This window comes from Hydra vulgaris, chromosome 02, assembly GCF_038396675.1.
Source record: "Hydra vulgaris chromosome 02, alternate assembly HydraT2T_AEP".
Taxonomy (NCBI): Eukaryota; Metazoa; Cnidaria; class Hydrozoa; order Anthoathecata; family Hydridae; genus Hydra; species Hydra vulgaris.
The window spans coordinates 62,198,553-62,225,189 of NC_088921.1; the positions used below are offsets into that span (position 1 = coordinate 62,198,553).

Here is a 26,637-nt window from a genome sequence, read left to right on the forward strand (position 1 = left end):
CCTCGCAATTAGGAAAAATGAGATCGGCAATAAATTGTTAAATTTTTGACCTCTCATGCCGACCTCTAACAGTTTGAGATTGACCTGATGCCAACCTCAAACTGTTAAAGGTCGGCATCAGGTCGGCAAAAATTTTGACACAATGGGGTTTATAAGGCATAAAAATGAGGACAGCGATTTTTTTCCAACCTTAACTGCTTTATGATTGGCAGTTAGGTCGGCATTGCCAAATACCGACCCTAATTCCAAGGGCTGTATATATATATATATATATATATATATATATATATATATATATATATATATATATATATATATATATATATATATATATATATATAATTGTAAATAAATGAATGAACAAATATATAAATATGTGCAGTGGTGTTCAGACAGATTTTGATCAATCGCCCACTGGGCAATTGAGAGTAAAAATTTAGCTAATGTCAGTCGCTCGCCAATGGAGTAACTAAAAAATATCTTTTCAAATCTAAATAATTATTGAAAACTATTGATAAAATTCACTCTTCTAGTTTTAGAAAAAGCACACGTCAGCATGAATGACTTTAATTTTTCTCACTTGCTTCAAGCAAATCTTTTACAAATAATTTTTTTTAACACGATAAAGTCTTTATAAAAATAAAAAAGAAGTTCACAAGAATACATATGGTTTTAAGGCAATAAAACAAATAACAAAATTCAAAAATGATTATTATCATTATCATTATAGTTCTTTCCTTATCATCTTGCTATCATTGCTCTTTGAAAATTTTTTGATTAGTTTTGGCTTTTTAACTAAAACAACAGGAGTTTTTTTTGTCCTTGTAACCAATTATTCTACCTTTAGGAATGCCTTATTTATCAACTTGTATTCTTTGTTGTGTCATAATGTTTTTCATCGCGCGTAAGTCTCTTTCTGCATCAGCTGAGCTTAATTTATGGCATAATGAAGGTCAATCAGTGAATTTATTTTCTTTCAGGATATCCTCACTGGTAGGATATTTCCAACATCTACTTGTTTTATTAAATACTATATAGTATGCAATATATGTAAATAGTTTATACTATATACTAAAGTGTTAGAATTTAGTAATTATATAAATCTCTATATAAAATATGTTTTTGAAGAACAGAAAAGCGCTAAATTATGTGCACCTAAATTTAAATTTATTTGTTCTTTTAAATAATTTTAATGAATGTAATCATTCAACTTCTTGTTTACTGTATATCGTTAAACAGTATTTAATAATTATATAAAAGTATAGATAGTATAAAAGTTATATAGTATAAATATAAATATATTATATATTTAATTTATTAAATAATCAAATCTCTAATTAAAATCTTTTTCTTTATTTATAAAAAGAACAAATTTATTCAAAATTTGAATAAATTTGTTCTTTTTAAGTAAATTTTAACTTAAAAGTAGTTAACTTTTAGTTAAGGAGCAAAACAATAAGATTCAAATTGGTTTGTTCTTTGAAATTAAATTTTAACTAAAGACTTAAACATTTTACTTTTATTATTAAATATTAATCATTAAAGTTTTTGTAAATATTATTTACAAAAAATATATGGTTTTAATGTTTATTTATATTATTTATAATATAAATATGTAACCACTAAAAATGCAACGCTGTAGCCCATCGAACATCGAACTATTTTTTTTACAAATTTGTTCCTATTAATCTTTTATATAACTTTTCAACATAAACAAGTATTTTAATTTTTAAACAATTTAGTTCTTGTCAATTTTTTTTGTTCTAATTAATAATAGAAAAAACATAAAGCAAACTTTAACACTGAGACTAGGAAAATGTTATTGCATTATGTTAGATAGTTAAAAAGTCATCTTCTTTAGAATTTAAAATAAAAAATTCACTTAAAATTTTTTTTTCTTATAGAATTATTGAATAATTAGAAAGAAAAAAAAAAAAAAAAATTTTAAGTTGCCTATTTGGCAACTCAATTGTATCAAAATAATATTTCCAGTAGCTTTTCTAAAGATTCAGCTGGCATTTGCTAATGGGCAACTGGGGCTGTACACTAACGATATATATATCCATTCTTCTAACAATTTCTAACTATATGTACATTCATCAATCAGTTTCTAATAATGCACACATTTTTTAATCAATTCCTAACTATACACACATTCTTTTATCATTTCCTAACTATACATACATTTTCCTATCAATTCCTAACTATATGTACATTCTTCTATCAATTCCTAACTATACAAACATTTTTCTATCAATTCCTAACTATATATACTGTTTAACTTTCTAGGTACTCTAAGTTTTGTGAGAAAATTATTGGAAACAATTTGAACAATGGAGATGAACATTTTCATAATGTATGTACTCAATCTTTCTTATCTTTTAAAACCATTGTTTTTTTTGTTTTTGTTTTTTTGTTTTAAATAAATTTACAAATCAATTTATATATATATATATATATATACATATATATATATATATATATATACATATATATATATACATATATATATATTTTGGGAGGTCAAAATAGCATTTTTAGTCTTTTAGGTGGTCAATGACCACTTTGACCTCCCAAAATGAATTCTTGCTGGTCATAGTTGACTGGTTGAAAAAAAAATCAGAGATTTAAAAGCAAGTTTGACAAATAATCAGGATGTTATTTGGAAAATGCATTTACTAAAATTAAAAAAAATTATTTAAATTTTGAAAAAATCTTTTTATTTATACATTATTAATACGTTTCCCATAAGTTTTGCTGAAAATTGCAAATAAATGAATTAATGGTTTATGATAAATTAGAAGTTACTATTTGTGCGCTTGTGCTTTTTTTTATAATATGATTATTAAAAAAATGTATATATATATATATATATATATATATATATACATACATATATATGTATATATATATATATATATATATATATATATATATATATATATATATATATATATATATATATATATATATATATATATATATATATATATATATATATATATATATATGTATATATATTTATTAAAAATCTTGTTTTATGTAAATTTAATAATTTTTATAGAAGTGTTTCATTAAACAAATTGTTTAATGTTTTGAAATTTAATTTTAAAATTTAGTTTTTAAAATTTAGTTTTTAAAATTTGTTTCATTAAACAAATTATTTAATACTAAAAAGACGAATGTTTAAAACAATCATCTTCTTAGTATTAAATATTCAGTTTAAATAGTATGTGCAAATGAGAGTTAGTAACATTATTATTAACTAATTAACATTAGCAGTTTTTGAAATGATTTTACTGAGCAAGAGATAAAAAATGTGCGAAAGTTTTTCTTCTTTAACTTTTTTATTTATTAAAGATTTATTTCATTATAATTCGAAATTATTGTATGTAATTAAGAACATAATCTCAACTATACTTTTTTTTTATTCAATCTTTTCTATTATTTTTGTTTGAGTTTTTCCTGCCATTTGCCAAGCCATTGCAATGAAATGAATTATTTTTAAACAAACTAAAAATTATCAGTACACGGGTTTATAGTCTTAGTTACGTTCCACAAATTATCTAAAAATTTTTCTATAATTTGAGATTCGAGAAAAAATTTGAGATGCAGAATATGACATCCTGGTATTACTTTAGTATAAAATCTTTGATATAAAATTTTTTTAACGCTAAATATCTTTCCTAGCCAAGTTTATCACTAACTTAAGTTTGAAATATTTATCTTACTAAACGATTTTGTGATAATTTACAGAACAGAACTGAGACTATAAACCCGTGTATTGTCTGTTTCTGCTTTTAAAAAAAGTATTTATTTTGTTTAAACTTGTTATTATCAAAATAATTCAAATTCTTTACCCTTCAAGCAATAACTTATTTTAAAAGCAAGCATTTAAAAGCATTAATTTTTTTAACTTATTTAACTTATTTTTGTAAATTTTAATCAAAAAGAACTATTGCTAACATTTAAACAAAGAAAAAAATAAAAATGTTGACCGTTCAAAAAAAATAATTGATTGTAGATATATATATATATATATATATATATATATATATATATATATATATATATATATATATATATATATATATATATATATACATATATATATATATATATATATATATATATATATATATATATATATATATATATATATATATATATATATATATATATATATATATATATATATATATATATATATATATATATATATATATATATATATATATATATATATATATATATATGAATCAGGGCTCGAATTAATGCAAAAAAATTTAATTGCAGAATTAGATTTTTTTTTAAACCTAAAAACTTACATCCATGGCGTCACTTTGTGGTAAGGGAAGGGGGGTTTGCGTTAGTATAAAATTGTATCTTTTCATCATCAGTTCGTAATTGTTATTTTTTTAACATAATATCTCTCATATTTAAATATTATCTTATAATTTTCTTGTTTGGTGGAGTTTAAATTAGGATAAGTTACTGTTATAATTTACTTAAGTTATAATATAAAGTTTAAATTCCAATTAAGTTTAAAACAAGTATTATTCTTAAAGAGCATTGTAAAAAGCTTTAAATCAACAATAAAACTAACTACAAAGTTGTTTTGACAATATAAAGTTCTTGCGTTAATGTAAAACAAATTTGTGATGCTGTTTTATACAGTTTATAACAGTAACATAAAATGCGTTTAAAATTAAATTAAATAAATAGAATTGCTCTAATTAATAAATTAAAACATTGTCATAAAACTTTAAATTTTTGTGCAAAAACATGCCTATAGACCATGCAAGTCTATAATCTATATACCAAACGAGTAAGATCAAAGCAAAAAAACATTTTATACCACGTTTTTTATAGCTTGTTTCTTGATCTAGCGTACTACTAAAAATTTAAATATAATTAATTTTTTTATTCAAATGGTTTTTAAGTTGATGCTTTCATTTAATTTTTCATTCAAATTGTTTTGCAATAAAAAGTGAAAGAAAAAAATTTGGTTCAAAAAATTTTTTTTCTTTAGAAGAGAATTTTTTGAAAAGAGGTAAAATAGTTTGTTTTTTTTAATTTAAATTTTTTATAATACTTTTAAAACTATTTTCATAAAAACAAAAAATATTTAACAATTAAAAATGTTTATGAATTCAATAAAACTTTCTTCCTCACTTGCACTATATTCTAAATCTGGTATTGTTTTTGTAGCAAGATATACATTTAACTTTCAGTTATGATCTTTGCTATGCCACTGGGTATTATGGACACTGCTGTAATAAAATTTATAATTATTGAGCATTAAAATTTTTCCAATTTTTTTTTAATTTTCAATTTCAATGGCAAAATTATTTGAATAAAAGAATTTTAAAAGAAAAAAATTATTTTGTTCATATAGATTTCTTTTTTGAAAAAATTCTTAAAAACAACTTGGGTATTTATAGAAGATGTTTAATCTTGAAATCACTTTAAATAAAATGAAAATATAAAAAAATGGTATTGTGTTTTTTATATTCTATTTGAGATTTCTTGTTAAAATAACGTTTAGTTAGAAGCTTATATGGATGGTTAAGCACCAAACCAGCCTTTACAACAAAGTTGAGAAAAATTATTTTATATTAAAAAATGACTTATGTAGTGTTTCTTTGCAAACACCAATACACTTTACTTAAAATTTTTAAGCGCACCGAAATGCATTTACTTTAAATTTTTTTGGTTTATAGGCTTTTGTTAAAAACTTTTAAACTTTGCCTCTAATTATCTTATTTCAACATATTCGTTGTATAGGCTGGTTCTGCAAGTCATCCATATTATGTGACAACAACATATAAGATATAAATAGCAACATTTGTATGGGTAATTTTTACGAGTCTTTGAGTATATTAAGTAAATTTAATAATTGAGTAACTGTAAGTTCTGTAGTTATTTAACTAGTTGTTTTGATTTAGTTTATAGGTAAACTTACTGCGATGTACTTTATATATTCAGTAACTAAAACTATATGGAGCTTTAAATTATTATTGGCTTCCATGCAGAGATTTAAAGTAATTTAAATTCAAAAGGACCTTATGTTGAATAAAAATCTCAGCGCATGAGAGCGAATGATCATACTTCTATACAAAAGATAAATTTGGCATAATGTACTTTATAACCCCTAATAAAAACTTAATTTTAATTAAAGAATGGCCAAAAAAATTTTAATTTATAATAGAAAAAAAAAGGAATCACGAAAATACTTTAAAAAAAAAAAAAAAGATATATATATATATATCGAATATATATGTGTTTATATATATATATATATATATATATATATATATATGTATATATATATATATATATATATATATACACACACACATATATATATATATATATATATATATATATATATATATATATATATATATATATATATATAAAATATATATTTGATCCCCACCACGTCCCTGGTAGTACCGCGCTCAACTTGTTTCTCTGTGCAGCTGCTTTGTTCGTCAAGGTTCGTGTTTCGGAGAAATAGAGTTGAGAGAGGGTTATAGCCACAATTAAGTAGCCTCCTTGTCTGTAGTGGCTTTCTGGGCCTTGGGAGGTGAATTAACAATATATATATATATATATATATATATATATATATATATATATATATATATATATATATAGAGAGAGAGAGAGAGAGAGAGAGAGAGAGAGAGAGAGAGAGAGAGAGAGAGAGAGAGAGAGAGAGAGAGAGAGAGAGAGAGAGAGAGAGAGAAAGAGAGACAGAGAGAGAACTCTTATATGTTGTCAGAAAATTTTTTGTTGACAAAAAGTAAAAATTAAAATGCAAGACCGGAATTTTTTTTTTATTAATTGATAGACTGCCTGCCCCAACCAAACCTTCAGTCGATGTAGCAACACTCCCTTGCGGGTCAGACTAAAAGATAGTAGATGTAGCAGCACTCCATTGCGAGTCAGGCTATTTGTCAGTCAATCTAGCAGCACTCTCTTGCAAGTCACGCTATAAGATAGTCGATGTAGCAACACTCCGCGCATGATTTACAGTAAAAAAAATAAAAGTAAAAACATTTTTTTCAAAAAATTAGAAATAAAAACATTTTATTAAAAAAAAATAAAAATAAAAACATTGTTTATATTGTTAAAAACATTCAGAATGTTTTAAAAACATTCAGAATGTTTTTAAAAACATTCTGGTCAATTAAATTTGCATTTTTGTGGTTTTTTTTAAAAAACAATTAATTTGTAATTAAATTAATGGTTTTAACTTTTTGACAACACGCAAATGTTGGACGAAAGTCAAAAGTAATTAAATGTGACGTATGTGTTGGCGTAAGAATCATTGTTTTCCTTCCGCTCTTCCTAAATGTAAAAAACTATATATATATATATATATATATATATATATATATATATATATATATATATATATATATATATATATTTGAAAGATGACATCTTGTATGAGAGTATATTATATATTATTTTAAAACATCAAGTAATACAGTTTCTCTCAATACAAGTAATATTATTATATAAGAAATTTTCGCTGGGTTATGGATACCAGCATCATCAGCTTGTAAAAGATTACAATAATTTTTAATCGTTATAGTTTATATAAAATTGTTACTATTGACATCAGCGATTGAATGGCTTCTTTTGATTTTTTAAATTTTAAAAATGACGTCCAAAACATAGATTTTTCATATTGGCCTTCATCAAGGTTAATACCGCTGTTTCGTGCAGAGCACATGTTGTTTTGTATTTCTAGTGCCTCTCTAATTTTTCTTTCAAACTTTTTATACCTTTATCGTTCTTGTTTTTTCCCAAATAATATTTTCTTTGCAAAAGATTTTCTGAAATGCTAATGCAGATTGATTAGGTTTGTTTTCATTAATGCTGTTCTGATGTTGATGCATCCGCGTACTTACCCGCATTTTTGTTTCACCTACGTAAACTTTGGAGCAGTTGCATTTTATTATATAGGTTCCAGGTTGGCTGTTACTTGGTAGTTTTGTTTTGTTTTTTGATGTTAATAAAGATCTTAAATTTGGGTTTGATTTAAATACTGCTCTTTTTTGAAGTTTTGGTGAAAGGCCTGGTACCCAAGGTAAAGACACTACAGGAAGATTGTTGCATTCTGATGGAATTTTGTTTTTCTTTTTTCTTTTTTGATGAAACTGGTGAAACCACGGAAAACAAATGAGAAACAAATGTAATGAAACCACGGAATATCAGAATTCTTAGTTAAGATAATTCAACCAGTCTTAAATGAAAATCCGACACGATTAAAAAGCTATTTTGACTTTATAAAAAAAGATAAAAATTGGAATGTCGCCAACAACAATATTCAAGTGTCTTATGATGTTGTAAATTTGTACCCGTCAATTCCATTAAAAGAAGCCACCGTAATACTTTTAGAACAATTAAGTAACAATTTATCATATAAAAACTTAACAAAACTAAGTATACCTGAAATAAAGCAACTCATAGAACTTTGCTTATATCAATGTTATTTTCATTGGAACAATGAGATTCACGTAATGGAAAACTCAGGACCAATCAGACTTTCTTTCATGATTGTTCTCGCGGAATCTTTTCTACAATTCCATGAAAAGAATGCAATTAAAATGGCTTTGACAAAAAATCCTGCACTTAATCTAAAATCATTTTTAAGATACGCTGACGATAGTCATGCAAGATTTCCTAACATCAAACAAGCAAAACAGTTCCAAGATATTTTAAATCAACAACATCCTGCAATACAATACACAATTGAAGTTGAAAACGAAACAAAAACGCTTAACTTTCTTGATATAACCATTACATATAACACACTAGGAAAATATGAGTACAAAGTATATTGAAAACACTAACATTCAAATTAAACTGCATTCAAATCACGATCCGAATATTTTAACAGCTATATTTAAAGGTTTTATAAAGTATAAAATCTGACCAACCTTAATTTGAACATGTTAGCTTTATTTTCATGCTAAATTAATTCTGATTATGTAAATAATTTCATGGTTAAAATAATATTTTACAATGATACTTTTTTTATCATGTGACAATAAGAAAAATTATAACTTTTGAAAGCATAAAAATGACTTAAATTAATTTTAGTACTAAATGTATATTTTAAATAAACTTTCATGTGTCTACATCAATATTCAATATAAAAGTTGATGAAAAAAAGAATAAAGTTTGACTATTTTTTCATTTTCTGCCGTGGAATTGCTCATATGATAAATATATACATAAGGTATAATATAGGGTGGCTCTTAAAACAACTTCTCAAAAAAAGCGAAATTATATAAAAATTTCCAAAATAATGATCATTTTATAAAAAACATTAAAGAAAAGTTATAATAAAATTTTTATATTTTTCATTTTTAGTTAAAAAATTTTCTTGGCAGTGAAATCTAAAATATTAATTTTTTTTAAAATAATGATTAGTTTTGAAATTTTTATGTTTCATTTCTTTTGAGACCCAACATGAAGTTGTATAACATGAAGTTACTTTAAATATAACATAACATATATATAACATGAAGTTACTTTAAAAGAACTTTTTTTTTAATAATGTTAAGGACCTATCTGATGTTTTGAGCTAGCCCTAAAAATATTTTTTTATCAAAAATTTTTAAATCCAATATTGTTTTATTATACAGAACACATTTAGAGGTTAACAGCAGACATTTCAAAAAATATTGTTTTAAGAGCCAACCTAATATACATAAAAGTATAGTTTCTTGTTCACACAAATAAGATTTAAGCATTCAACATCTTTTGCAATATAAGTGTATTAAACATTATTTAGTTAACTAGCAAATTTAATAAATAAATAAATACCTTCAATTAAAAACCAACAAATAATGTATAATAAACAAAAGCAAATAAATACTAAATACGAGAAAATAAAAGTTTTGTGTTTTAATATATTTAATTTTAGTGCTAATAGCTTAGTAATAAACATGTTTAGTAATAAATGTGTTTAGTAATAAATGTGTTTATTAATGAATGTAATAAACATTCTTTTTTCCATTAACATTTTAGGGTGAGTTTAGATAAAAAAAAATTGTTTATCTATACAACATTATAATTGTTGGTAATTGATTTATGCAAATAAATCAACTTGTGAAGGATATAAAAAACACATATTTTTAACAACAGTCTGTTAAATAATGGCAAAATGTATATACATAAAATCTTTGCCAGTTTGAAGAAGATATAACTAAAAAATATCTTGACATGTTTGATATTAGTGGTGAACCAAAATAATGTTTAATAATATTGTGTTGGTAAGTTTTAAAATCACCTAAAATATATTGTATAGTATAAATGCCATTTTTTCTGTTGGTTTTAATTGAAAGTTGTTGTCTGAAAAGCATTGTATTTCTCATGTCTGTGTCAATAACCAAAAATATTTTGTCTTTATGTAAATAGTATAATGTCTTAATCATATAAGAAAACAGAGGGTTGTTAGAACTAAAATATTTGCATAGAATTTTCAAAGATAGAATTACTTTTATAACAACAGTTTAAAAGTATCTTTTGTTAGTTTATAATTATTGATTTAAAAACTATAATTTTTTATTAAAAAACCCATCTGTTTATGACTTTCTTTAAAGAAAATACACATTTACTTATTGAAATGCTTCAAATTTATGATATTATTACCAAGAAGAACTAAAATTATTTATATAGGCTACATTACCTTTATGTTTGATTTAATTGTTATTGATGTTTTTTGGCTTCATTTAATTAAACTATCTAAAAAAATTGTTTTTTTGAAAGTTTCAAACAAATCAAAAAATTTCATAAATTGGCTTTACATTTATTTAATGGTAAAGAGCATTTTTTATTTTTTTGAAGTTGAACACAACAAATTCAATATTTAAAACACATAAACAAAAAATAAATCTCTCAAAAAGAAATCAACTTTTCATAATAATAACAATAACAACATAAAAAAAATATAATTCCTGTTTTTCCTCTGTTATTAAGCTCATCGTAAAAAGCTCATTAATATGCTGCTAATTTTGTTATCTTTGTTAATAAGTTCATTACGAGAGATTTTTATTTCAGTTTTTTTGCAATAAATTTTATTTCTAATTTTTTTTCTTTTGATTTTAAAGCAGATTTAATTTTTACACATACTATCAGCATTTTATTTATCTTTTTACACATACTATCAGCATTTTATTTATCTTTTTTTTTTTTTTTTTTTTTATGTCCGATTCACAATAATATAAGGTTTTTTTAATTAATGGTTTTATTTGATATGATTACAGGCCTTGCTCTCCTAAACAAACAAGCTGTTCAGAGAGCAGCTCACATGGCTTGCCATGTGAGCTGCTCCTCTGAACAGCTTTTTACAAGAGCTTTCGGTTTTTGCACAAGCTATTGGTTTATTCATAAAAAATCTTTTAAAAAAGCAATAACTGTGCATTTAAAAAAGTTTATTATGCAATTATTGGTTAATTTTTAAAAATGACTTTTCATCTTAGTTACATCAATAATGCTGTTTTATAAACAACTTTGCAAACTTGACCATGTTGTCATTAATGTTATTGTTATATTACACGGTATTTCACACTAAGCATTTTGGTGAAAATCTATAATAAAATCATAAAATAAATAAAATCTGCGTTTGAAAAGAAGAGCAAAATTATTTTTTTACTTATTCTATTATAACTTTGTGTTGTTATTATATAATATTTATATTAATATTGATAATACTAAAATTCTGCTCAACTAAAAACAAAGCAATTGTAAGTATAAATGTAGCAATTGTAAAATATAAGCTAAAGTACTACAAAAAAATCAGTTATGCAAAAATTAACAATCGGATTTTGTAAGCAAAAAAAGGAGGGGTGCACTGATGCCTACTTTTGGTCAATGCCGATTGGTACAGGTCGATACCAATGCATTGGCCAATGCATAGGCATCTGCTCTAAATTCAAATTTTTTTTTTACTTTAGGTAAATTAGGATTTTTTTAAAGAATATAATCTTTACAGTCAACTTTAATGCTTGCTTATTTACTAAAGTTTGCTCAATTTTAATGCTCGCTTATAATCAAAAGCCTAATAGACTATTTTGATATAGATGAAAATAAACTTTCAAAGCAATTTGTAAATTTTGCAAAAAAAAAATATCAAGAAGAGGAATCTGACATACCAAGAATCTGACGTACCAAGAAAAGGATCTGGCAGAAAATTTTTTTTTACATTTTACATTAGATTTACATTTCTTGATTTTAAACTTATCTCTTTGTATAGTTTGGATCCACAAGTCATATGATTGTTTTTCTAAATTTTTAAAAGACACTAAATGCAGGGAGCTCCTAATAAAAAACAATTCAAAAAATATCTAAAGGCTTAGTGGTTGTCTATATAATAACTTAAGCTTATACATACATTTTCGTTTATGAAATAATTATATTTTTGGATACAATATAAAAACACAAAAATAAAGAAACTGATTTTTCAAAACAATTGGCATCAGCGGATAGTTACCAAGACCGATGCCGATCATTAAATTGTTGTTGCCAATCATTAAAATTGTTGCCAATCATTAAAATTGTTGCCGATCATTAAAATTAATGCTGATCATTAAAATTGTTGCCGATCATTAGAATTGTTAAAATTGCATTGGTGCACCTCTAAAAAAAAGTCAATCTGGAACTCGAACTTTCTTTTTTTTAATCAAGTTTTTTTTTTATATGAAAAAACTATACTTTTGCAAGAATCGTAAATTGCTCTCGTACACCACTTTAGGGGAGTGTGGGCAAGAGTGAGAGCTAAAGCCCTAGCTTCCTAACAAAGCTTGTGATTGAATTTAGCATCTGAAGTGAAAATTGTAATTTCCTTGCTTTTCCTGTTATTAGTACAAAGTCAATTAAAGACTTATTGGTGTCGACATGAGTTTTAATTCTCTAAAACTAAATATGTTTTTGATTTGTTGTAATAAGACAACTTAAGTGTCCTCATTACATTCAATATTGATCTTTAAATTTGTCTGTTTGTTTTCTGTTTTGTCCAATAAATATTTATTCCAGATATCAGATTTATGTGTTTTCAGATATTAATGCGGATAAACAAGTTTAGTTTTGATTAAATAATAGGTATGTTTTTGAATGTCATTTCATTTTTCAAACTGCCAAATATTTCTACCATTTAACAAGTAGTCTGATATATGCTTTAAATGTCCTTGCTATATTCATGGGTACTTACCATATCCATGGGTACTTACCATATCCATGGATACTTTTCATTCATCATAATAAAATTTCTGTTGGTTTTTGTTCATACTCTTTTACTTTCTTATTCCATGTTGATGGGTTTGAGTTTTGTAATTCTCATTAAAAATTTTTTAATCAATATACAAAATATGTAAAAACTAATTAAATATGCAAAAACTTGCACATTGAAAACTTTGTAATGCTGCAATTGTAAATGTTAAATAGTAATATATGGTAATACAAATATATAGTAATATAAATAGTAAGAAATATAATTATTAAGCTAATTTAAAAATACATTTGTGGATTGAAATATAACATGTTTATTATATCATTTCAGGAAAAATGGAAGCCCAATCACGCTAAAGTATGTAAATATATTGCAGAGCGGTATAAATTTGTAGGAGATAGCCAGGACCAGCTTTATACAGATTCAATTTTAACTCCGTGTGATGATATAAACTATTTAATGTACAGTAAATATGGAGACAATACTTTAATGTACAGTAGCCATGAAGACAATACTTTTTTTAATGATAGTAATAGTGATGAAACAAGTTATTTAATTGAACCTTTGAAGTCTCCAATGGACATAAAAAATATTCAAAATAATGGTTTGTTAAATTCTTTAATACATTTGAAAGAATCAGAAAAAAGTGCAAATGATCAGGTTGGCCTCGAAGCTCATAACATTTTTCGCAAAATTCATGGTGTAGCTGATTTGCTTATTGATACTCAGCTAACTATCTTTGCACAAAAACAAGCTACTTATTTAGCAAGTATTCAAACACTGAAACCTGATTTAGTCACAGATGAAGGAAGTAATGTGGCATATGGATGTTATTCAGATGAAGGTGATATTAGTACAACAGAAGCAGTAATAAAATGGTAAGGTGTTTAAATTTTTAATTGTCTATTTAAACGCCATGAGTAAGTGTCATATTAAAGCACACTAAAAATAAAAGTGTCATATTAAGCACACTAAAAACAAAAGTTTTATTAAAGCACTTTAAGAATAGTGTTATAACAAAACACAATAATAACAAAGTGTCATATTAAAGCATACTAAAAGCAAAAATGTCTATTAAAGCACAATAAAATAAAAGTGTATATAAATCACAATAAAAGCTAAAGTGTCATAATAAAGCACAATAACAACAAAGTGTCATATTAAAACAAACCAAAAAAAGAAATGTCTTTTTAAAGCTCAATGAAAACAAAATTGTCATATTAAAGCACAATAAAAACAAAAGTGTCATACTAAAGCACACTAAAAACAAATTTTATATTAAAGCGCTCAACGCAATGAAAAAGATATTGAGTATTAATATATTAAGTTAATAAAATTAATAGTTCAAATTTGAATAGTTGGCAGTTTTGATATTGAACAAATTAAGTTATTTAATTTAATAATAGTTTCATGAGTTTTTAAAAATTTAAAATTGTAGTGCAAGAGTGGCCCACCACTTATAGAGCTTTTATGTAAAATAGGAAAATTAAAATCATAGTTAAACTATAAACATAATATTTGCACACATCCTTTAGTCTTAATCTATATACAATATTTAAAAAATTGGTCCTGGAACACTATGAAGTTAAAAAGATATAAAACTACTTAAAAAAAAAGATAAAAAGTTTCTAAAATAGTAAATACTAGGCCTAACAGTGTAGGAAGCATTATTAAAAAATATTTAAAAAATGGGTATCATCAAAAATTTGCTGAAAAAAGAATGCCCAGCTAAGACTACCATACCCATTGATAGAGAAATTATTCAGAAAGTTGAACAAGATTAAGGACTATCTGTGCTAAAGCTAGAAAAACATTTACAAACAGTTCATGGTATAGCTGCAAGTCTTCAAACTGTTTGCAATTACTTGAAAAACCTAGATTGGATTGGGCTTAGGAGCATTTGTGATGGGCTTTTTATTAATGGTGATGAGTTTTATGAGCAGATAAAAAAATATGTTTTTTTAGTTCTGATGGTATAGTACGAAAATAGAGGAGACAATATAAAAAATAGTGATAATATAACAGACAACTAATTAAGATTTTTAGAAGATGAGATGTGTTTGTAGATATGAAAAGCTTTATCTGAGTACAGATGTTCATAAATCCTTATTTTATAAAAAAACCACTAGACATTATTTAAATCTTTTTTTCTTGCAGGGCTAGAATTTATTTTGCCTGATTGCAGATAAATAGTACTTGATAAAATATAGTTAAGTTGTGTAAATAATAATGTAATCTTTAGTCACATAATTTAGAATTATATAGAACAAATTAATATAAAATATATGAAAATTTTAGGGTCATTTTGGGACAAATAACAATGATTAATAATAATTTTTTTTCACCATATACACAATACACATATATAGTTTAGATTTATCTACACTCTACATACAAATACACATATATACTTTAGGTTTTATCTACACTCTACATACATATACACATATATAGTTTAGATTTTATACACACTCTACATACGTATATACATATATACTTTAGATTTTATGTACACTTTACATACGTATACACATATATAGTTAAGATTCTACACTATACATACGTATACAAAACATGCATATATTTTATTTATTTTATGTCTATATTAATATGATATCCATTCAATTTTTATTTTAACTATTATTAAAGTATTTAAAAAATTTAAAATATTATTAAAGCATGTTTGTTTAAATTTTAAAATAAAGTAGTTATCATAATTCTTGTTAATCACATTAATTAATTTTTTAATTTCTTTTAATACTTTTTTGAGTCTTAATTCTGAATACTTTTGTAGTTCTAATATATTGACCTCGACTTCAGGTATTTTGAAGTTTGCAAATCGCAATATGTCTTTGGAAGCGAGGGATCATTGGAAAACAAACATTTTACACAAGTAAGCTTTATGTTTTACCTTTACAAATATCATTATCATCTTTCACCCAATCAAACAACAAATTAATCTTGTGTAAATAAATCAATAAAAAATCTTTTATTTCAAAACAAGCATTTTGGTAATGTGCCATAATTTTTAGAGTTTCTTTGTGTTTGTCCAGTATGTTTGTCCTAGGTTTGTATGTTTTAGATCTTCTTATTTGAGTTTTGTGTTTAAAATTTATATTTTTTTAGATATGAACTTTTAATACTTAGGAATTTTTTTTTATAATACACTTACAAAAGTAGCATCATTGAAAGTTTTAAAATGGTTGCTGTCAAAATGAGCAAAATGGTATTCTTGTGTTTTATGGGAAATATTTATACTGAAATTTATACAAAAGTGTATTTTTAAGGGTATTAACATTTTTAAATAACAGTTAATACATGGGTCTATTTAAAATATATATAATTTATTTCAGTATTACCAGGTTGTAACAAATTTAATAAATCAAACTTTTCAAGGCATTTGTAAACCAATATAAGCAAGCACCACTGAAAAAATTCTTAATTTTATGAGGCAATTGTACTAGCTTTTAAAAAAATAGGTTGGTTGCTTGGCTTTAAATAAATAATAATATAGTTACCATAATAAAACTTTTGGTTCAAAAATAAAAAATTTAAGGATTCTTAAAGTTCTGTTTCTTTCTATGATGCTTAGAAGACCCAAAACAAATTTCAAAGTATTGATGTACAACGTAAAAAACTTGATGAATGAAAGTTTATTGAGCACAAAAAAACAACAACAAAAAAATGATGCAAAGATGAGTCACACAATATTGAGTTTCTTTTGATGGAACAAGAGATAATAGCTTACTTGAGCATCAACCATGGAAGTATTTGATGAAAAGAGAAAGCAATGCAATCTTAAAACAATCTGTCAGTTGGTTAAGCTTGGCAAACAGAAATTGTAAAGTAGTAAATAAAGGAGATTAAAATAAACATTAAAAAGTTATGCATTTGTTATTTAATTTACCCTTTTATGAACATTTTTGATGAAAAACATAAAATTTTAATTAGACATTTTGCTAGCTCTACTATACTTAGAAGAACCAGAAGAGTTATATGAAGGGATACTATTTTAGGAGAATGCTGTTTGGTTACTAATTGAATGTTAGCTTTAAAATGTGAATTAAAACTTACTACAAATCTCAATTTAAAGACAATGTAATGTATGAAAAGTTTGTTTTTCAAAAGATTTTAAAACATTCATTCAACTTTTTGGCAATTAAGAGTTAACTGTTTTTAATAATAAATCAACAAACATAATAAAATAATGATTATAATAACTTAATATAAGTTTTATGTTTTAATTATTTTAAACCTGAATATCTTTAATGTCGAAAAAAAACTTATTTAATGATTGCAATTTTCACAACTATTATAATTATATATATATATATTTTTTTTTAATCATTAAGTTTACCATAAAAATTTATTTTATTTAAAAGGCGCCTTATATCTTACAAAAAGTTAAATGAACAGAATTGCAAATATTTAAATCAAAATGAAAATTAAAATAATACGTCTATTAAATGCTTTTGTTTTGTATTAGAATAGTTATTGCCTATATAATGTGTTTTATCAGATAAATAACTATTTGAATACAAGATGTATATGTTTATTAAATTTATTTGTAAATTTATTTATTTTAATGTAAATAATAATAAATTAATAAGTTTATTTACTATTATTTTAATTTTGTAAATACTACACTATTGGTAAATATTGATTAAAAATTGTTTAAAGTATTTTAAATATTTAATAACTACTAAAATTACTAAAATATAGTTACTAAATGTTTAAAGTAATTTAAACAATTTTGCATAAATATTTACAAGTATTGTAGTTTTTTCAACTTGAAAGTATATTAAAATCTTATATAAAATGATTTGTCTTAGTCTAACTAAAGTAGTATATGCTTACGCCCCATGCTAAACTCATGTATTCAAAGTAATACCTTTTACAACGAGATGCTATTTTAAATCAACTCCTTATCTTTGCATAAAACTAAACAATTATTTTAACATAAAGGAGGGCTGAGTTCTTCACTAAAATATTGACAGAGACCTGAAGGGTTTGAGCAGAAGGCATATACTTGCTTGCATGTACTGATTAAAGTTTTCTAATGCTGAAATATAAAGTAATCTAAAAAACATTAGAAATATCATTTTGAATACTTAAAGCAAATAATCTTTCACTGGAACAAGAGAGTTGATTAGTATTTGATGTCTTTTAAGATATTCTCTTTAGTAAAACAGTAGTACAATTTGCACAAATAGTATGATTTCATACAGCAATTTATTTGTGTTATTTCAAGTTTAAACTGTTGATTTTATTGAAGTTTTACAAAAAAATGACAAATGAGAAAAGGTGTCAGAAATAAATAAATGTGATATACTTTTAGCATACACATATTGCTTAAAAAGATTTAATTGTGTGTAGTATAAAAATTTGTTGCACAATATTATTAGTTTTATTGAAGTCAAACAAGTTCTTCTAAATAAAAAAGACAAAAAAAAAAAATAATAATAATATACAAATAAGTAAAACATGTAAAACAAGTTATATGTTGTTATAACTGTTTTAACAAACTTGCATCAACATTAATAGATCCAGCGAAGCTAAACATCTACATTTACTATACCATCAATCTCTTCTTCTAACTCAACATTGCAAATCTCAGCCTCTTTTCAGAACACATGCGTTAGCACCCAAGTCAATGCCTCCAATCAAAACCAGCACACATCTATGCTTAAACAAACTCTGCTTCTACTACACAAACCCAACTTTGCTCAATGATAAAGTTAGCAAACTAAACACTAGATTCAATAGTAATTCTGGTGGTCTACTAATGTTGTGTTTTACTAATTGCTGTGTTTTAGACAAAATTACTTTGAGTTATTTAAAGGGATCCCAAAGTGCTGAGACAAGTTGTGTTTATTTTAAAGAGAATGATAAAAAAAATGTTTGGGCAGAATTTTTTTAAGTAAAACAAAATATTAATTGCATACCAACAAAAACAAACTTTGTTGTTTTACTCGAAGCTCGTCATCTCCACTGTAGCAATTCTCTCGGAGTCTATATATGCCGCAATCTACAGACTTTATAATTTATTCAAGCGCGTTTAATTCCAAAGAGTTTTAGTAAATGACATCATTGTAGAATTTTCTTTTGAATCAATGTTATTTGTTATTGTTTTATTTGTTTTTTAAAATAGCATTTATTATCAACCGTATGACTTTCCCATAAATTTTATAGAAAGCTAAACATAAAAAATTTTTTTTATAGAGCGCGAGAACCAAATAAAATTAAGATTTTTATATTGCACTCTTAAATAAAATAAATATATAAAAAAATTGTTGATCACATTATTATATATTCTGAATCTTTTTTTCTTTTTATGTAAATAATGTGAACTTTTTTTTAGTTTATCTGGGCTGTTTATTGCTATGACGTTTTTGTTCTTCTGTTGAAATGACATTTAAAAAATTTTTAAATTTTTAATTAATAAATAATTTTGGTAAATGATATCATTTATTAGAGATAATAGCCGAATTCTTTAATGGAAAATTGATAAATTTTGATGATTTGCATATAAATATTAAGGTAATTTTGTATTTTGCATTTGGATTTTGATAACTAAACAATTAAAGTGTCGGCAACTCCATTCCGATTCAAACCTCTTAAAAAAAAGACAAAAAAACCTGTATGGATAAAAGAAACAAAATAGTTGAAAATCGTATCAGCTATGAAAATTTGAATTTTGATATTGCTAAAACATTAAAGTTAAGCAATTTAAGTGTCGGTGCTGAACAATCATATAAATATGGATATTGTAAAACTATGCCACTTGAAAAAGAATGCCTTCACTGCGTTTAAATAAAGAAAATAAATATTGTCTCAGGTATTACAAATTAAGTAACACTCTTTAAAATATAAACTGATGTGCTATTATTAAATAGTAACAATAACAATCATTAACTTTTTTGTGCATGGTTATGTAAAGTAGTTATTTTTTTAAAGTTTTTTTTTAAGATCATCAATGCATAACATAGCATAAAACAGACAGCTTTTTATTAATTAAAGGAAAAAATAATGTTTTATGGCAATAATTCAAGACAAATGGCGATTAAAATTGTTATTGTAATTATTTAATTACATTAACAATTTTAAATTTATTAAGTAATTATTTAACTTTAAAATAAAATAAAATAAGCAATACATGTTTTATAGAATAAATTTTAATAAATATATCTTGCTTGATTAAATAAGTATTTCGAGAATATATGTAACCTGATGAAAAGTTTAGCAAATAAGGGGTTGCCCATAATGTACGTCTGCCTGAATTTCGACCATTCTATATTTTGCTATAGTTTTTTTGATTTACCCTCTATCTTCCTAAATCTACGCTCTTAACATACCTACCCATCATTTTATGATATTTTTTTTACATTAGTGTCTCTGTACTTTTATAATTGACCCCCTGCCCTCCATCTCATATATGCTCTTTGCAAACCCCCTCTCCCCACCCAAGCGTACATACTTTATGAACAATCCCTATATGCTGTTAATTAAACTTTTATAAGGTTAAAAAATACAAAACAATTTTTTAACAGAGCCTTTATACGGATAATAATAATTTAATAACAATAAATATAACACAAAATTAATTTACAGCAATAAACAAGCTTAAAATGTCTGAAAAATATTTTATTATTATTTTTAATACGAACTTCTTAAAAATAACAAAAAAATAATAATTTGAAATAACTAAAAAAATTCTATAGTATATTTATAACTAAAAAAAAAACTTTTATATAATGATAAGTAACTAAACAAGCTCTTTAATAATCTATATTGAAAAAAAAAATCTATAGTTTGCTAACAAAAAAAAAATTTTAAGATTTCTTATCGAAATTCTACAATAACATCATTTACTAAAACTCTTTGTAATTAAATGCACTTGAATAAATTATAAAGTCTGTAGATTGCAGCGTATATTTTAAAGACTCTAAGAGAATTCCTACTGTGGAGATGCCAAGCTTCGAGTAAAACAGCAATGCTTGTTTTTGTTGGTATAAATTTATTATTTTGTTTTACTTGAGAAAATTCTGCCCAAACCTTTTTTCATTATCATTCTCTTTAAAATAAACACAACTTGTCTTGGCACTTAAGGATCCCTTTAAGCCAACATTCAATAAAGAAATTTTATGCAGCTTCTAGATGCATAAAATTTCTTTTACTTAAGGTTTCTAAAGATTATCAAGCTAGTTTAGCTACAAACAAGCAAAATTCAATTAAAGTACATCTTCATGCTCTTGCTGACCAAATTGGAAAGATAACCACTGATCCAGTAGAAGTGTAGAATCTTTTAAATATGCTTTTTTTTCTTTTCTGTCTTTTAAACTTATCTTTTCGATGCAATTCTATCTTTTGAGACACATATTGCTTTTTATGCAAATATTAAAGAAAACATTTTTTCAATAGCAGCAGTTGAAACTCAACTGTAAGCGCATGACAAACAAAAATCATATGCTAAATGAAATGCATTTTTAAATTTTCGATTATTTCCCACATTTTAATCATTTTTCACAACATTTTTCTCTCAAGTTTTGTTTCAAATAGCTGAAAGTTAGCAAATATTACACCTATCCACAAGTAAGGTCAAAAAATTTACCCTCAAACTGCCCTATCTTAATTACATCTCTTTCATGAAAAGTGAAGGAAAGATTTGTTAGAGATGCAATACCTAAAACTTTCTAACAACCTTCTTGACACAAGCCAACATACTTTCACCACTGGTAAATCTTGCTTAACAAATTTTTTGGAGTTTGATTTAGTTACTTATGCTATGAAGTCATGGAGTCAACACTTTGTTGTTCTTGGAAATTCAGAATTAGATTGGCTGAATGTCCTTAATGATGTACCTCATGGTTCATGTATTGTACAACTGCTGTTTCTCATATTTAATAATGATGTCTTATCTAATCAACCCCCACTGCAAATTTATACTAGCTGCACCAAACCTATTGCAATTATTAAAGAGCCTTCTGACCTGTTGTAGCCATTACAGAGTAGTCAATAGAGTAGATGACTGGGCAAACATCTCGTCAATGAGTTTTAATTTAGACAAATGCAAATACGTGTTTTGCAATAAGCAATGCTGCACACAGCAAAAAAAAAACTTTAATTGTTGATAAATTCAATAATTCTTGAGTCTACTTAACTATAACTGACAAAACAGGCAGACAACATATACTAAGTATATGCCATCATATTCTTAAAGTCAAACTCTGAGCATGACTTTGGTGTTTTTGTTCAACATTGTTTTCTGTTTAATGACCAAATGGCAAATACTTGGTCAAAACAAACAAAATACTTATAACACATAAAATACTTGGTCAAAACAAACAAACTAAAATGTTGTTTGCTGTATTCTAAAATGCACATTCAAATATTAGATGTTCGAAATGTTGCATATTCTTTATTGTATTTTCAGGAGATTTCATTTAGAATGTTGATCAGCAGCACTGGGATCCTTTTTATTGGAAATGCTCTTGAAGCTGTTCAAAATTAGACACAAAACCTGCCCTATCAATGGTGGCATAGATATCTTATCAAATATTGCAGGATTTCCCACAGCATGTCAAATGAATTGAGTCACCTGAATACTGCACAGAATATCACAGAATACTGCCTCCTCCTAAACGTATAGCTTGCAAAAGATTTTAATGTAGCCATGTGGCAGCAAATCGGAGTGCACTACCTCCTGCTCTCATTAAAATTCAAGTTTAATTTTATTAAAGGGATCTCCGAGACAAGTTTTTTTCACATTAAATAAAATGTTTAAAAAAAATGTTTTAGCCCCGTTTTTTTTATTTATTTATTTTTTTGATTGAAACTAAATAATAAATGCATATCAATAAAACAGAAATTGTTGTCGAAGCTCACCTTCTCCACTTTTTCTTGGTTGTCTAAGTTTTTTTAATATACGCTGCAATCTGCAGGCTGCATAATTTATTTCATGCGCATTATTCATAACAGTTTTAGTATACGGCGTCATTGTGGATTTTTTTTTTAAGATATCGAAGGATTTTTTTTGCCACAACCACCAAATCATATTTATTTCTATAATTTTTTATTCAATTTTTTTATTAAATCCCAAAATATTTTTGTGTTACAATTAAAAATAATATATTTGGTTTAAAAATAGTATATTTGGTTTTGAGATTTCATTAACATAACTTGTTTTAAACAATTGTAAGAAAAAATCTTTATCTAGATTTTCATATTAAAAAGTTTTCTACATCTTAACAAAATATATATTATTTGTTCATGTAAGAGTATATTATATCAAATTTATTTTGTAAAATTTTGTTTATTTTATCTTCTTGAAGTTTTTGAAGAGACAAAATTTTGTCTTTATTTCTTTTTAATTATTATTTGCATCTACCCCTATTCAAGTACGATGGTATATGTTTGTTCGACCGCGACTACCAAAATAAACTATAATTAACAACAATATAATGTAATGTATAAATAAACAACGATGTTAATTAAAAAACATAAAAACACTTTGAATAAAAGATTTAAAATTAAATAAAATAGTTTCTGATAGAGGACTCGAACTCGCTACCCAGATTGCACTTATGGCATTTTTGGCAACGGTTTTGCACTTCCTTTTTTTGGAGAAGGCAAGCTTTAACAAAAACAACAATTTTAGTTTTATTGATATTCAATATATTTTACATTAATATTAACATAAAAGTGGTCCTTAGTTAGCATGCTATTTAATCATTTATAAGTCATTTAAACTAGAATAAAAAAAGAAAAATATAAATATATGTTTAAAAAAACAAAAAAAAATTTGTAATTATTTTACTATTTTTAACAAAATCATTTAACTAAAATGGTTTTTTCCTATTTAGTTAGTGTGGAGAGGCAGCAAATATTTTGGTATGGGAAAAGCAGTTTCTAAGAAAAATGGTTTATTTTGCACTTATATTGTTGCACTATACAAACCCCATGGAAACATTATGTCACAATATAAAGAAAATGTTTTACCTGGATTATTCCAATTAGATAATCCATGCAGTAAACTAGAAAGTTTATTAGCCCAAAGTAAAAGTTTCAACTATGTTTCTATTATAAATGATTATCAAGTGATAGATGAAAGTGGCAAGGAATCAAATGCAATTAGAATTGAAGAAAATGATCAAGTAACATTTTTTCAACATGGATTACAATTGCACAATATTTTTCGTAAGATTCACGGTGTTGCTGATTTGCAATTGGATATGGAGTTATCTGAATATGCAAAGAAGTATGCTGCTAAGTTAGCAATATTGCAAGTGTTGAAACCTTCAAACATTGAAGATGAAGGAGAAAACCTGGCATACAAATGTGACAAAAAGGAGATGACTGCAGAAGATGCTGTTAAAGAATGGTTGGTCTTTTAAAATATTTTTAAAATTTTATTGACAGTTTAATTGCAATAAATTTATATATGAAACCATTTTTAAGAATCAAGGTTTCCTAATAAAATTAGCTTCATTTTTTAAATCATGAAACTTTTAATTTAAAACAACTAACATGCGATTCCAAAAAATCTGGACAAACTTCCCGCCATTTTTTCTCCGCGTAAATTTATCAATTTTGATTGGCTCACACGCCATTTTGTAGAGAATTAAATTCTCTACAAAACTAATTAATTTTATACTGAGCAACAAATTTGAAATGATGAAAAAAGTTACTTCGAAACAAGATGACGTAAGAAAGCGAGTGTACACGTTTATTGAAATTAACCCAGGACTTTCCAAAAACGCAATTGTAAAACATTTTATGATGGAAAGTATTCCAAGATCTACACTCTACAATATTCTAAAACGAAAAGACAACAACATATTACCCGAACAACAAGTTGGAAGCGGTAGGAAAGCAGTTAAGATGACAAAAAAGAAGATCAAACAATTGGAAAAAAAAATCGATCATCAACATGGAATCAGTCAACGTTCTCTTGCTAAAAAATTCAATGTCAATCAATCATACATATGCAAAACGATAAAGCAGAAGATAATCATTCATTATCATAAAAAAATTAAGGCTCCAAAAAAAACTACTGAACAACAATCTCTTGTTCGTCCAAAGTGCTCTAAATTGGTTGAAATTTTTCGAAAAAAACAGGTGATCATTGACGATGAATCATATTTTGGATTAAGTTATTGTAATATTTCAGGAAACAGGGGATTTTATTCATCAGATGTTACTATGACACCAAATGATGTTAAATTAAAATGAAAATCAAAATTTGAACAAAAATTATTGGTTTGGGTTGCAATTTCTCCAAAGGGATTGTCAAAGCATTATGTTGCACCTTCCGGTCAAGCTATCAATGAAAATGTGTACATAGACAAGTGTTTGAGATCATGTTTGCTCCCATTTATAGAGACTGTTCATAAAGATGATGAAATAGTTTTTTGGTCTGACCTTGCATCATCTCACTACTCAAAAAAAGTTCAAGATTTTTTGAGGTCCAAAAATGTCGAATATGTGCCCAGAAGTCAAAATATTGCAAACGTAGCAGAATTGCGACCTGTTGAAGATTTTTGGAATAAAATCAAGAGAGCAGTTTATGCTAATTGTTGGGAAGCTAAAAATTTGATCCAACTGAGGAATCGTATCAACTACTGTTTCAAACATGTCGACATTAAGCGCGTACATCGACTTGGTAAGGAGAGTTTTACAAGAGTTGATACAGTTCGCAGACAAGGAATGGAAAACTTGTAATTTTTTGTAATATTACTCTATGAACATTGCTCTTTTTGAAACATCGTTCAAAACTTAAAAAATAAGTCATCTTTCTAAAAATATTTTAGAATTTAATTTGTCCAGATTTTTTGGAATCACATGTTACTAAACCATTAAGTTACCAGTTGTCTCATTATTTTCATAGTTTTAATTAAATTGTTATTATCTTGTTGACTAAAATAATGTTTGGTTGTTGTTAAAAATGATGTAAAGTTTAAATAAATATACAATAATACTCTGTTGCAAAAACCAAATTTGGTTTGTGTTAGCACCCTGAATTGGATAACTAATATGTCTGATGATATATGCAGCGGTGTATTCTCATGGTTGTTCAGTGGGACGGGACAACTCGTTTTCACCAAGGGCCACTGAAATAAATTAAAAATGTCTGTCAGCAGCCCGGTAGGATGACCAGACAGTTTGTTACTTACAAAAGTGTGTTTATTGATAAAACTATATTTTGATCTATAAAGATTTTATTCCTTGCAATTATTTAAAAGAAAACTTTAAATAGCATTTAAAGTAGTATACACTTCGTTTAATAATGAGTATACTATGGTACGTTATATAACTTTATCAAACTTAATAAAAAGAAGCTGACACACAATTTAATATTTCAAAGTGCGACTATTTTTTTTAAA

The 26,637-nt window shown here is 25.2% G+C and overlaps 1 protein-coding gene across 3 annotated transcripts in view; it reads left to right on the forward strand.

The window, feature by feature from the left end:
- The window catches only part of LOC105846415 (uncharacterized), a 71,496-nt gene that overhangs the window by 19,740 nt on the left and 25,119 nt on the right, over positions 1-26,637 (forward strand). For all 3 annotated transcript variants that reach the window (XM_065791636.1, XM_065791638.1, XM_065791637.1), the window contains exons 4-7: positions 2,290-2,356; positions 13,586-14,133; positions 16,076-16,148; positions 24,118-24,635. In XM_065791636.1, coding sequence (XP_065647708.1) covers positions 2,290-2,356; positions 13,586-14,133; positions 16,076-16,148; positions 24,118-24,635 — 1,206 coding nt within the window. The remainder of the gene's footprint in view (positions 1-2,289; positions 2,357-13,585; positions 14,134-16,075; positions 16,149-24,117; positions 24,636-26,637) is intronic.